Raw genomic sequence first — 12,149 nt, 5'->3', positions numbered from 1 at the left:
GAAGGTAGATAGAGAGATAGACACATTGATTGGCTGCCTCTTGCAACCTCCCCCCTACTGGGGATTGAACCCCCAACTCGGGTATGTGCCCTGACCAGGAATCAAACCGGTGACCTTTTGGTGCATGGGATGACACTCAACCAACTGAGCCACACCAGCCAGGGCCCTAGTACTTCTTATATTAATGTTTCATCAAAGTTTTGGTGTATTAAACATGCCAAGTACTGAGTTATCTTGCATATCTTTTGCCTCATGTAGCTCTATAAGAGAATTTAGTTTTAGTATTAATTTTATGCCATTAAATGTATAGTCTATCTAAATATAACTAAGTGACTCTTTTTTTAAAAAAATATATTTTATTGAATTTTTACAGAGAGGAAGGGAGAGAGAGAGTTAGAAACATCGATGAGAGAGAAACATTGGTCAGCTGCCTCCTGCACATCTCCTACTGGGGATGTGCCCGCAACCCAGATACATGCCCTTGACCGGAATCGAACCTGGGACCTTTCAGTCCGAAGGCCGACTCTCTGTCCACTGAGCCAAACCGGTTTCGGCAAACTAAGTGACTCTGATATAGCTTTTTAAAAATATTAATACATAAAATAAGTTTTGCTTTCATTAAATGTATCTTAACAGATATGCTGTATAAATCTGGCTGTATGCTGAGGGGTTTTGGTAGTTTATGTAAAAAGATAGTTTTATTAACAAGCTTAATGTTTCTCCCCTTATAAATGCTATGATTTAATTGTAAAGATACATGGCTGAAGGGTTGTTAATTATAGTAGTCATATGAATTCACTACCACTACAAGCTATTGTTATTTAATAGTATTTTTAAATAATTGACCTTATTGAATTTTTAGTTCAATTTCTAAAAAGTAGTTGTTTATAAATTAGATGATTATATGATATTAGTATTTCTAAAAGTATTTTAAAGCACCAGTTTAAAATCAAACAATACCTGCTGGGGAGCCAGAGAACTATTTATGCTCTGACAGATGTAGTGTTTGGAATTAACAGCCTTTATTTGAAGGATCCAAAGGTAGTTCCTGAGGTATTTAAAATGTAGCATTGAGTAACTACTATATCTTTACTTTGCTCAGAAGTGATTACAGTTCAGTTAGTGAGACAGAGCATTTATTTTAAAAATCAATTTCATCTTTGGGACTACTTTCTGACTAGTGGAAATTTGTGTCTAATCTAGCATAAGGTGGTATGAGTGTTTTTTTCTTCTGGTTCATCCCCTTCTGGCCCAGGTCAATATTGGAATTTCAAGGAAGTCAGATTGCCTGCAATTAAAAGATCATCTAAGAATAGAACCTGTACACTGTTATGGTACTAGAAGTTCACAGACTTTCTTGATCTGGGGTCTTCTCAAGTATCTTCCCTTACTGTTTTACATTCCTGTACAGGATCTTTTCATCACCATTTAAACATGCTGTAGTCTCTCTCATCTGTAACACAGTGTTGGACTCTACACTGTCAAATAGCTATTACCTATTTACGGCCAAATAGCGTTAAACACTTTACTCATAGTCTTTACTTTTTCACCTCTCAGTTATTCTACAGCTGACTCCCGTCTGTTTTACATCCCCTTCATTCTAAGGAAACAGCTCTCAAACTTCCGAATTGGTAAATCCAATGGATTTTTTTGTTCTTAGAACCTTAATTTACTTAGAACTGTTAGCAATTGAGCCTGCCTAGAAACTTTTCTTCTTTTGGCTTTGGGGATGCCATTTTCTTCTGGTTTCTTCCTACCTCTGACAATTTCTTCAGTCTTCTTTTCTATTTCTGCCTCTAGGTGTTAAGTTTCTCAAGGCCATCTTCTTATCTCATTCTACCTGTCTTGCTAGCGCAGTGGTTCTCAATCTTCTGGCCCAACAATAAAATTGTTTTTGTTGCTACTTCATTACTGTAATGTTGCTACTGTTATGAATCGTAATATAAATCCTATCTTATAAAAGACAAAAGGGTAATTAACCGTACCTCCGCTACGCTTCCCATTGGCTAATCAGCGAGATATGCAAATTAACTGCCAACAAAGATGGCGGTCGGCAGCCACACAGCTGAAGTGAGCAGGAGGCTTGCTTGCTCCAGTGATGGAGGAAGCCAAGGTTCCCCGCCTGCCGTGGCCCGGCTCTGAGCCCGAAAGCAACAATGTTTCAATTATAGAAGCTAAACAAACCCCAGATACCTACTTTCAGCTGGCCTTGGCCTCAGAGCTGGGAGCGCCAGTGACGGCAACAATGTTTCAATTGTAGAAGGTAAATAAATCCCAGAATAAAAAAAAAAAAAGGAGAGGCTGGGAACTTCAGTCGCTGGCCAGCCTGAAAACAGCCCTCAGCCCCTCACCCAGACTGGCCAGGCTCCCCAGTGGGTACCCCCACCCTAAAGGGGGTGTGGCCAGCCTGAAAACAGCCATCATCCCCTCATCCAGGCTGGCCAGGCACCCCAGTGGGGACCCCCACCCTGAAGGGGGTGTGACCAGCCTGAAAACAGCCCCCAGCCCCTCATCCAGGCTGGCCAAGCACCCCAGTGGGGACCCCCACCCTGAAGGGGGTGTGACCAGCCTGAAAACAGCCCTCAGCCCCTCATCCAGGCTGGCCAGGCACCCCAGTGGGGACCCCCACCCTGAAGGGTGTGTGACCAGCTGCAAACAGCCATCAGCCCCTCATCCAGGCTGGCCAGGCACCCAAGCGGGACCCCCAACCTGATCCGGGACACCCTTCAAGGCAAACCAGCCTCCGTGCACCAAGCCTCTATCCTATATAGTAAAAGGGTAATATGCAAAATGACCCTAACAGCAGAAAGACTGGGTATGACTGGTCACTATGACACACACTGACCACCAGGGGGCAGACGCTCAATGCAAGAGCTGCCCTCTGGTGGTCAGTGCGCTCTCACATGGGGGGAGCTCTGCTCTGCCACAAGCCAGGCTGATGGCTGCCAGTACAGCGGTGGTGGTGGGAGCCTCTCCTGCCTCCTCAGCAGCGCTTAAGGATGTCCAACTGCAGCTTAGGTCTGCTCCCCGCTGGCAAGTGGACATCCCTCGAGGGCTGCCGGGCTGCCAGAGGGATGTCTGATTGCCATTTTAGGCCCAATCCCCTGGGGAGCAAGCCTAAGCCAGCAGGTGGTCATCCCCCAAGGGGTCCCAGACTGTGAGAGGGCACAGGCCGGGCTGAGGGACTCCCTACCCCCGAGTGCACAAATTTTTGTGCACCGGGCCTCTAGTATCTAATATGCAGGATGGTCTTAGGCGACCCCTGTGAAAGTGTTGTTCGACCGCCAAAGGGGCCGCGACCCACAGGTTGAGAACCACTGCCCTTGCTGCTCTCTTGCTGTGACTTCATTTATCATATATGTTGATAACTTCCAAATTTATATTTTGAACTTAGTATTCTGTTTTAGTTTTCAGATTCTTATACTTAGCTATATATTTACCTTCTCTAATAGGAGATGTGCACCACAAATTCAACACATGAATGAGCTCAGTATCTTCTCTCTCCAAACTGACCTCTCCTTTGGTGTTCCTTTCTGATTAATCACACCTTTCCTTACAACTACGGAGTCACCCATAATCTCTGTCTTATCCTCCTCCATTTGCAGTTTTTAAATGAGTTACATCAGATCTACTCAAATAGGTTCCGATTCTCTCCACTTATTTACATCTGCATTATTGTCCTTTCTTATCCACATTACTATAATTTCACTCTTAGACAACTATAATAACCTTTTTTAAAAATATATTTTTACTGATTTCAGAGGAAGGAAGAGGGAGAGAGAGATAAAAACATCAATGATGAGAGAGAATCATTGATCGGCTGCCTCCTGAACGCCCCACACTGGGGATAGAGCCTACATCCTGGGCATATGCCCTGACTGGGAATTGAACCGGACCTCCTGATTCATAGGTTGATGCTCAACCATTGATTCATGCCGTCTGGGTTATAATAACCTTCTAACTGGTCCTCTTATGTTCATTTTTGCTTCCACCTAAGTGATTCTCCATATGGCTGTCTATTTTTAAAATTTGTAACTTTAAAAGACAGATCTCATCATATTCATTCCTCTTCTGAGAATGTTTGAGTGGCTTTCTGTTGCACTTATGGTAATCCCTAAAATACTTTGTGACCTACATAGTCCTGAAAAATCTAACATCTCTCTCTTCAGGTTTATCTTTTCTTGTCCTCAATCTAGCCACAGTGGCTGTCTTTTAGTTACTTGAATAGACCAAGCTCCTTCTTTGCTTCACTTTACTCCTCTCTTCACTTTGCCTATTTTTATTTATTCTTTAGGTCCCAGCATAAATGTCATTACCTTGGTGAAGTGTTATCTGATACTTTCAGAATTAAGCTTAAGTTACCTAGAGAGCTTTCTGTACTGTTCTTTCTTAGATTTTACCACAATTATGATTTCTTGGGTGACACTATTTTTAATGTCTCCCCCACTAAACTAAATTCTGTGAGAGCAATTACTGTCTTATTCACCTTAACATCCAGGGGTCTGCCTTGTAGTAAAAATACACAGTGAATATTTTTGAATGAATTAAATGATTGAATACCTTTCAATAAATTGGAATAATGGCAAATAATAAAACTAACTTGTTTTTTGTAGCATTTCATTTAGATAGAAGAAATTCACCACCAAATAGTTTGACGCCGTGTCTCAAGATTCGAAATATGTTTGATCCAGTTATGTAAGTATTATGACCCAGGGGTATATGTAATTTTTATTTGGAATACTTGGCTGAAAAATCAATGGTATTCTTAAAAATGCTGTGGCTGTAATTGAAAAATCTCTTTTCCTTCTTAATTTCTAACTACAGAAATGTTATATTTTTCTCTTCTCTTTTTGTTATATTGCAACCGAAGGTTTGGCTAAAAGACCCAGATGTATAATGATTTGTAAAACTTTTATAAGTCTTACCCACATAGCATATAAATGCTTGAGTCAAATTAATGACACACACCATACAGATAGTACTCTTTATTAAATGCATAAGTCATGTATGCCAATGTTGTTTGCCTCAGTGGGCAATAGAGATAAAAATATCTGCTATTTTTAAATTTCTAATCTTGTAAAAATTCTCTACAAAGATGTTACATACCTTCCCTTCCACAACCCTTTTTATCCATGTAATATTTGAAAAACTTTTCTGTCCATTTAATAGTTGAGAAACATTTCTATAATAATCTTCCTGGAGGCAACTGCTTATCTATTCAATGATACGACATTCTATTTTTATTGTTTTAATCCTCACAGTGGAAATTAATTACACATAAAATACCTATAAGTTACATTTAATAACTCATTTATTTCATGATATAGTTGAGCCCTGGCCAGGTGACTCAGTTGGTGGAGTGTCATCCTGTACACCAAAATGTTTCAGGTTTGATTTCTGGTCAGGGCACATACCTAGGTTGCAGATTTGATCCCCAGTTGGGGCAAGTATGGGAGGCCCTTCTCTCTCTCTAAAAATCAGAAACATATCCTCAGGTGAGGATAAAAAAAAGAAAAGAAATAGTTGATATGATGAAATTCTAAATAAGTGACAGCAAAATCAGAAATATGGGGAAGCACTGTCAGTATATACACAGCCTCTATTTTGCAGAGATAGAAATAATTAACAAGGTGGTAATCCTGTTGGGAATCTTACCTCATACCTTAACAGTTAGAAAATCACTGCCAGTCCAGTGATTACTTAAGATGAAGATTACAATTTAAAGTGTAGCCATCTTCCCTCTGCCTCACAATCTATATCTTAATTTACATTGCTGCAGCAGGATATCGTAAAGCTCTCTTAATATTGAGGTGACTATTTTTGTCTTGTATGACTAATTATTTTGGAGAAGAGAAGCTCAGAATACATTACAGCAGGTCCTTGAATAACACTTTTTTGTTCAATTTGTTTAATGCCATTTTATTATAACATTGATATGAGAAGTGTAGGAATGTAACTCGTATTTATATTAATCAGCCTCTGTTAAAATTGGTTGTCATACATCATTTCACTTAAAAGTCGCAGAACCTATTGACAATGTTAAGTGAGGACTTACTGTATTTACTAAAAATTTTGCTGAATTTTAGGAATTTGACAATATTATTAAAAAAATAATATTCATCGTTTACCAGTCTACCCCATCTCATTAAAATGATTATTAACGAGTAGAAAGAAAAAAGAAATGACTATAGCTACATAGGATTTTAAACATAAAAATGACAGCACATTTGTTCTTCTATGGTGGACTAATCCTTCCTTGTCCCAGCTCTGTGTTCTTACACTGGAAAGTGAGAAAAGGGCTGAGCTTCTGAAAGCTAATATATATACATACATACATACATACATACTTACATACATACATACATGTATTTTAATCTACCTACTAGTATCAAGCATTTATTTACTACTACCTTTTTAAACTATCCCCATTCTAGTAGGATATATGTTTTAAGAGACAAAAGACTTCTTACTGAGTATGAATATGGGTGTTGATTTTTGTTTTCATTAATTTTTAGGGAAATAGGGGATCAGTGGCATTTGGCAATTCAAGAAGCAATTTTAGAAAAATGCAGTGATAATGATGGCATTGTTCATATTGCAGTAGACAAAAATTCACGTGAGGTAAAGTAACTTTTACTATTGAATTCTACATTTTGAATTTGTTGCTATTAAACTAAGACTATTCTTTCTCTCTTTTTTTAATATCGCAGGGTTGTGTATATGTTAAATGTCTGTCTCCAGAATATGCTGGGAAAGCTTTTAAGGCATTGCATGGCTCTTGGTTTGATGGTAAGAAATTTGAGTAATAAACATTTTGAAGAGATAAATTATGGCTTACTATTTAAAGTATACTAGATTTTAAATTAAAGAATTTTAAGAGCATTTTTACAGTAATAATTTTAGATTGTTAACTTGTGTTTTGTTTATGTTTTTTACCACAGTTTTTTTTATAAATCGTTAAGCACAGTTTTACAGATCTAAAATACTATTTTTATCTTACAACAGGGAAATTGGTTACAGTAAAATATTTACGACTAGATAGATATCACCATCGCTTTCCCCACGCTCTTACTTGCAACACTCCCTTGAAGCCATCAAATAAACATATGAACTCTATGTCTCATCTTCGTCTGCGGACTGGCTTAGCCAATTCTCAAGGAGGTTCCTGAAAAGACTTTCTTCCACTCCTAGAACTGTTATTTACAATAGAAAAATTCCAGTTTGGTTTCTTGTCTTCCTTTTTAAATGCTTTTTGTATGTAATATTTTTATTGAATACAGCTCTGTTTGAACGTTCCAGAAATCTTAAGGTTCCAAAGGGACTTAGCAATGAGGCAGCAATGCTGAGTAGGTAAATAATTGTTTCATTCAGTTTTTTGGAGCTCATTTAAGCCAATGCATTTAAAGTTTTGCATGAGGAACACTGACTTTATTACATATTTTCAGATGTGGTGGTGGTATTTTTGCACCAAAAAGTGTTTTGATAATCACACAAAAGCATGGTAAAGAGACTTGTATTTCCATAATTTCCTGTGAACTAATGTTGTGACTTCTTGTATACAGTAACCTGTATAGATCCTTACAGGCTAATGTGGTAAAACTGTTCATTTTCCAATTTAACCTTAGGTTTCTATTGCTTGTAAGAGATTCATTTGCTACAGCTGGAATATGGGAAAACTAATTTGGATTTAGTGGTTACATATAAGTATAATTGGATGTACATGTACTTAAATTGGCTTTTGTATATATGTATAATTGCTGGTGGTGGCAAAAGTAGTCTTGTTTTGTGAGGATGTCTGCATTAAAGCAGTAAAATAAGCTTCCTATTTTATTCATAATCTAAAGTGTGTATATATATATGTATATGTATATATGTGTGTATGTATATATATATGTATGTGTGTATGTGTATATATACACACACATATATACATATGGCTGTACTATCACATAGATCAAACAGCCCAAACCCCGGAAGTATTAGATACAAGTTTCAAATATCTTTTATAGGTTTTATATAAAAATGTCTTGAGTATGATTTTGTGTGAAAGTTTCGATACCAGTTGTAATGGTTTCAAATTTATGTGAGCAATAAAGAAGCAATTGGCGGATATTGGAAAAGTATTTTGTGAAAAGCTGTATTTATTATAAATGCTAGGGCTACGATATAGTACCATTGGGATTAAGTCATTTTCCCAATCTATTTATAACTTAATAAAATATTAGCTCCCCTGTTATATGTCAAGTTTAAAGCAGGGCACATTGTTTCAGCAAAATGTGTATCTGAAAAATTATATCTACAGTTTTGGGTCATGAAAAGTTTGCAATATAGTAAATGCACGAGTGACCATTGCTTTGTGCCTCGATATTTACTTTGTTTCAGTAAAGTTACTTTATTACTGTTTTTGATTTCAGATTAAAATAGTTGTGGAGCAAAGTTTACTTGTAATGTCCACAACTGGCTTTTTTTTTCCTTTTTGTTTTTTAAGTAACCTGTTGATATATCATTGTCAGTCCAAATGAATATGTGAAACAGCTGAAGGTTGTACCCATTTTTATTTTGTTTAAAGCTCAGTTTCCTTTTTGGTTTTTATTGTATATGTGTTGGGTTTGCAGCATGCACTTGCACAGATAATGCACGTTTTCTGGTTAAGTAAACATGATGCACACTGTTCTGTAACAGAAAACCCTATTGTGCCTTACCTATGTGCTTTTGTGGGCACCATGTTTATGAAGAATAAAAATGATTTGTTATCTGAAGAGAATAAATTTTAAATTCTCAGTTTATGTCTCAGATGCTAACGTGTGAAAATAGAAATATATATAATATATAAAATAACCATTTTATGTGCATCATAGTGATTTATCTGAGCTTAGTGACCCCATCTTGTGACCTGTTGCAAGAGTGAATGTAAAAATAGTTGTGGCATTTTAAAAGGTAGCGTTTTGATGCAGATACATCTTTATCTTGCTTCTAAAACATATTTCATGTAAACATTGTACACTTATTATTGTAATATATACTATTATGCAGCTTATTTTACCTGAAACTGTTAAGCTGACCAAGATCCCTCCCTGCAAGACAGATGGGAATGTGTATAATAACTAGATATTTGAGAAGTTCTGAAGTTTGATGTAATCTGTTACTTGTCCTGTTACAAAAAAGGAAAAAATTAAAAATTTATTAGGTTTTTTTAATGCGTGTTGGCTTTTAAAAAACTTCGTAAGTGCCCTGTGTCTTTATTTTTTTTACCAGTGAAAGTAGGTGCCTTTATTTTATATCTTTTTGGGTATCTGTAAATATATGTGTTTTATAAAGATGGACAAAGACCCTAGAGTTAATTTTAACCATCTATTCCTCAGCATTTTACTTTTCTTTATGAGAAATGTCTTTTTCTAAAAAGTGTTTGAATCAAAGTGGGGCAAGAATGTAAATCAGCTGCATTACTAAACACTGTTTAGTTTAGCTAGACATTTTTTAAAAAGCAAGACTTACTCAAAAAAAGAAGCCATTCTTTTACATATTCTGGTTCATACTCCCTATCTCATCATAAAAAAAATGGTTAATGGGCTTTGAGTAGCAATGGTTTAGATTTTTTGATGGTTTAATCGAGTAAAAAGAAGACTTGGTCATTCAGTAAGTTGATAGATATAGCAGTTTGTATATCTTAGGGATGCAGATATGAAAAGACAAAGCCACTCCTCAAGATGGTTACAGTCTAGAGTAGCGGTTGCCAACCTTTCAGACCTCATGGGCCACCAGTGGTCCATGAACCACTGGTTGGTGACCACTGGTCTAGAGGAAGAACATTGGGCAGATAAGTTAAAATATAGTGTGGAAAATATAGTGAGAGAGAAAAGAGCAGAAGAAATTCTGGGAGAACAGAGAGGCACCTAATCTATCTATATATATATATATAAGGCTAAACAACCGGCCAACTGGCTGGTAGGTATGATGCACACTGACCACCAGGGGGCAGATGTTCAACGCAGGAGTTGCTCAGCAACACCAACTCTCGCACTCTGGGACCCCTTGGGGGATGTTGGAGAGCCTGTTTTGGCCCAATCCCCGCAGGCCCTGCAGGCCAGGCCAAGGGGCCCCACCTGCCAGAGGGACCTGGCTCACTCCGCAGATGCCCTTCGAGCCATGGCACAACCCCAGGTGTGGCCGGCCGGGGAGGGACCGCAGGAGGTTGGCTCCAGGGTGTGGCCGGCCCATCTTGCCCAGTCCCACCCCTCTGGCCACCTTCTAATTAATTTCCTTTCAAAGTGCACCAATCCGTGCACCGGGCCACTAGTGATCTTAAATGGAGAAGACATCAGGGCAGATGAGGTAATAGCTGAGCCATATTTTAATTTAGTTGAACTTTAAACTCTTCTTAATTAGTATAATACACTGATAAGTCTTCTTTCCCTTGAGCTCTCAAGAGAGCTTTGATTCTTGTGATGAGCTTATAAAAATTAATATATGAAACCTGAGTTATTACACAATCCATTTTCACACTCATTTGTCTATGGGTTCCTGAATATCTTGTGAACTGAAGCCTGATATTGGACTTGGTTATACTTTCCTTGTATCGTATTCACTGTATGGATGGCAGTTGTGATTTCCAAGTGAACAATGTTTTGATGTATTATGTGTCCAGAACATTTCCTTTAATAAGATTGATCTTGTGGTCTCCCTGCCTGCTCCTAGTAACAGCACTTTAGTGTAGGTCACCTACATGGCTTCTTCGCCCTTTCTTCCTAGACTTATCTTGGCAAGTCACTTCCAGATGACTCATAGGAGGATGCTAAATGAAGCAGAATTTTGGCAGCCATTCTTTTGGAAAAGATGCTCAAGAACAGGTACTTAAGAACTGAAAATAGTTAGAAACCAGAAGTTGTGGTTTAAAGAAACTGAATATCCAGGATGCTTGTTTTCTTGGTCCGGCATGCATGACTACTGCCTTTAAGCTCCACTGTAGAATGTTTGACTAGAAATGCTGCATCCTACACCTAAGAACCTTTACTGGGAGATAGACTCTTTGTGTTGATTCTTAGGTTTTAAAACCGGTAGAATCAGTGTACTTAGATTTACTTTTTGTTTCATGGGTGGAGACCTGCATGTGCGCCTGAGATTGGAATGGCAGCCATCTAGGCATAGAGAGTACATGAAGAAGTAGATAGATTGATGAGAAGCAACCTAGTGCATTAATAAACTACAAGCAGTTTTTATGATTGAAGGACTGAGTATAAGACAGTAAGACAGGAAAGGTAAGCAATGATCGGATCATCAAAGGCTTCATGGATCACATGAAGTTTGGATATTGGTTGTTAAAGTGAGTTTAGGTGAGGATTTGTTGGAATGAAAAATAGAGAAAGGATCTGAGTAGTTGGGTATTGAGAGAGAGAGAGAGATTGATCAGTTTTCTACCAGAGAATAGATGATAAGTAAATTGGATGGGAAAGATTTTGATAAATTTTTGGATATTTTGAGATTGGGATGCCTATGGAATATTCAGGGGGATGTTTCTAGCAGGTGATTAGATTTCTAATTTTGAGATATTTGAGAAAAATCTGAGCTAGAGATACAATTTGGGAGTTAAAAACCATGAAAGTGCATTATGTGAGCCAGAGAGAGTCCCTATAGAGGCAGAAATTTAATCAAATCCCAATTCTGCCTTATTTAGCTGTGTGGCCCTTAGGTGGGGGTTAGGAATGGGGTGAAGTATTAAGAAAAATTTGAAACAAATTAGGAAGGTGGAATTTGAAAAGGCCTTTCAATGAGGTGAAATTAAAGTGGAAATTTAATATACTGATCACATTTCTGGTTTGGGCAACTGGTTAAATGGTGGTGACATTTCCTAAATTATGGATTACTGGATTGGGGAGCCTGAGTCAATCAGAGGGCTTAAATAACATTTCCAAAATTGCAGAAGTTAAACAAACGAAACCTAACTTTTTTTTATTGTAGGACATTGTTACAGGAAGGGCATGAGGGTACAGTCTCTGAGAATCTGTCTTCTCCAAAAACCAGAATTGTTACCTTAAATAATGTTTTAGCCTTGCTTTGATTCTCTGATACTAATTAGAAATTTTACTGGTTTGTGGAAAAATGAGATGTTGAGTAGATCTAGAAACCTGTGACTGTCAAAAGAAGGAATAAAT

At 37.7% G+C, this 12,149-nt stretch overlaps 1 protein-coding gene across 1 annotated transcript in view; it reads left to right on the top strand.

Annotated features, from left to right (window-relative positions):
- The window catches only part of LEMD3 (LEM domain containing 3), an 85,878-nt gene extending 76,651 nt beyond the window's left edge, over positions 1 to 9,227 (top strand). Inside the window, 4 exon segments of the mRNA XM_070409796.1 lie at positions 4,614 to 4,695; positions 6,516 to 6,621; positions 6,711 to 6,789; positions 7,006 to 9,227. Coding sequence (XP_070265897.1) covers positions 4,614 to 4,695; positions 6,516 to 6,621; positions 6,711 to 6,789; positions 7,006 to 7,169 — 431 coding nt within the window. The 3' untranslated portion in view covers positions 7,170 to 9,227.
- The last annotated feature ends 2,922 nt before the right edge of the window (positions 9,228 to 12,149 follow it).

The sequence above is a fragment of the Myotis yumanensis genome, unplaced genomic scaffold, assembly GCF_028538775.1.
Source record: "Myotis yumanensis isolate MYYU_CA2020_CCGP unplaced genomic scaffold, mMyoYum1.0.hap1 SCAF_3, whole genome shotgun sequence".
Lineage (NCBI taxonomy): Eukaryota > Metazoa > Chordata > Mammalia > Chiroptera > Vespertilionidae > Myotis > Myotis yumanensis.
Note: the sequence above shows the minus strand (reverse complement) of the source record. Positions and strands in the feature narration are given on the sequence as shown.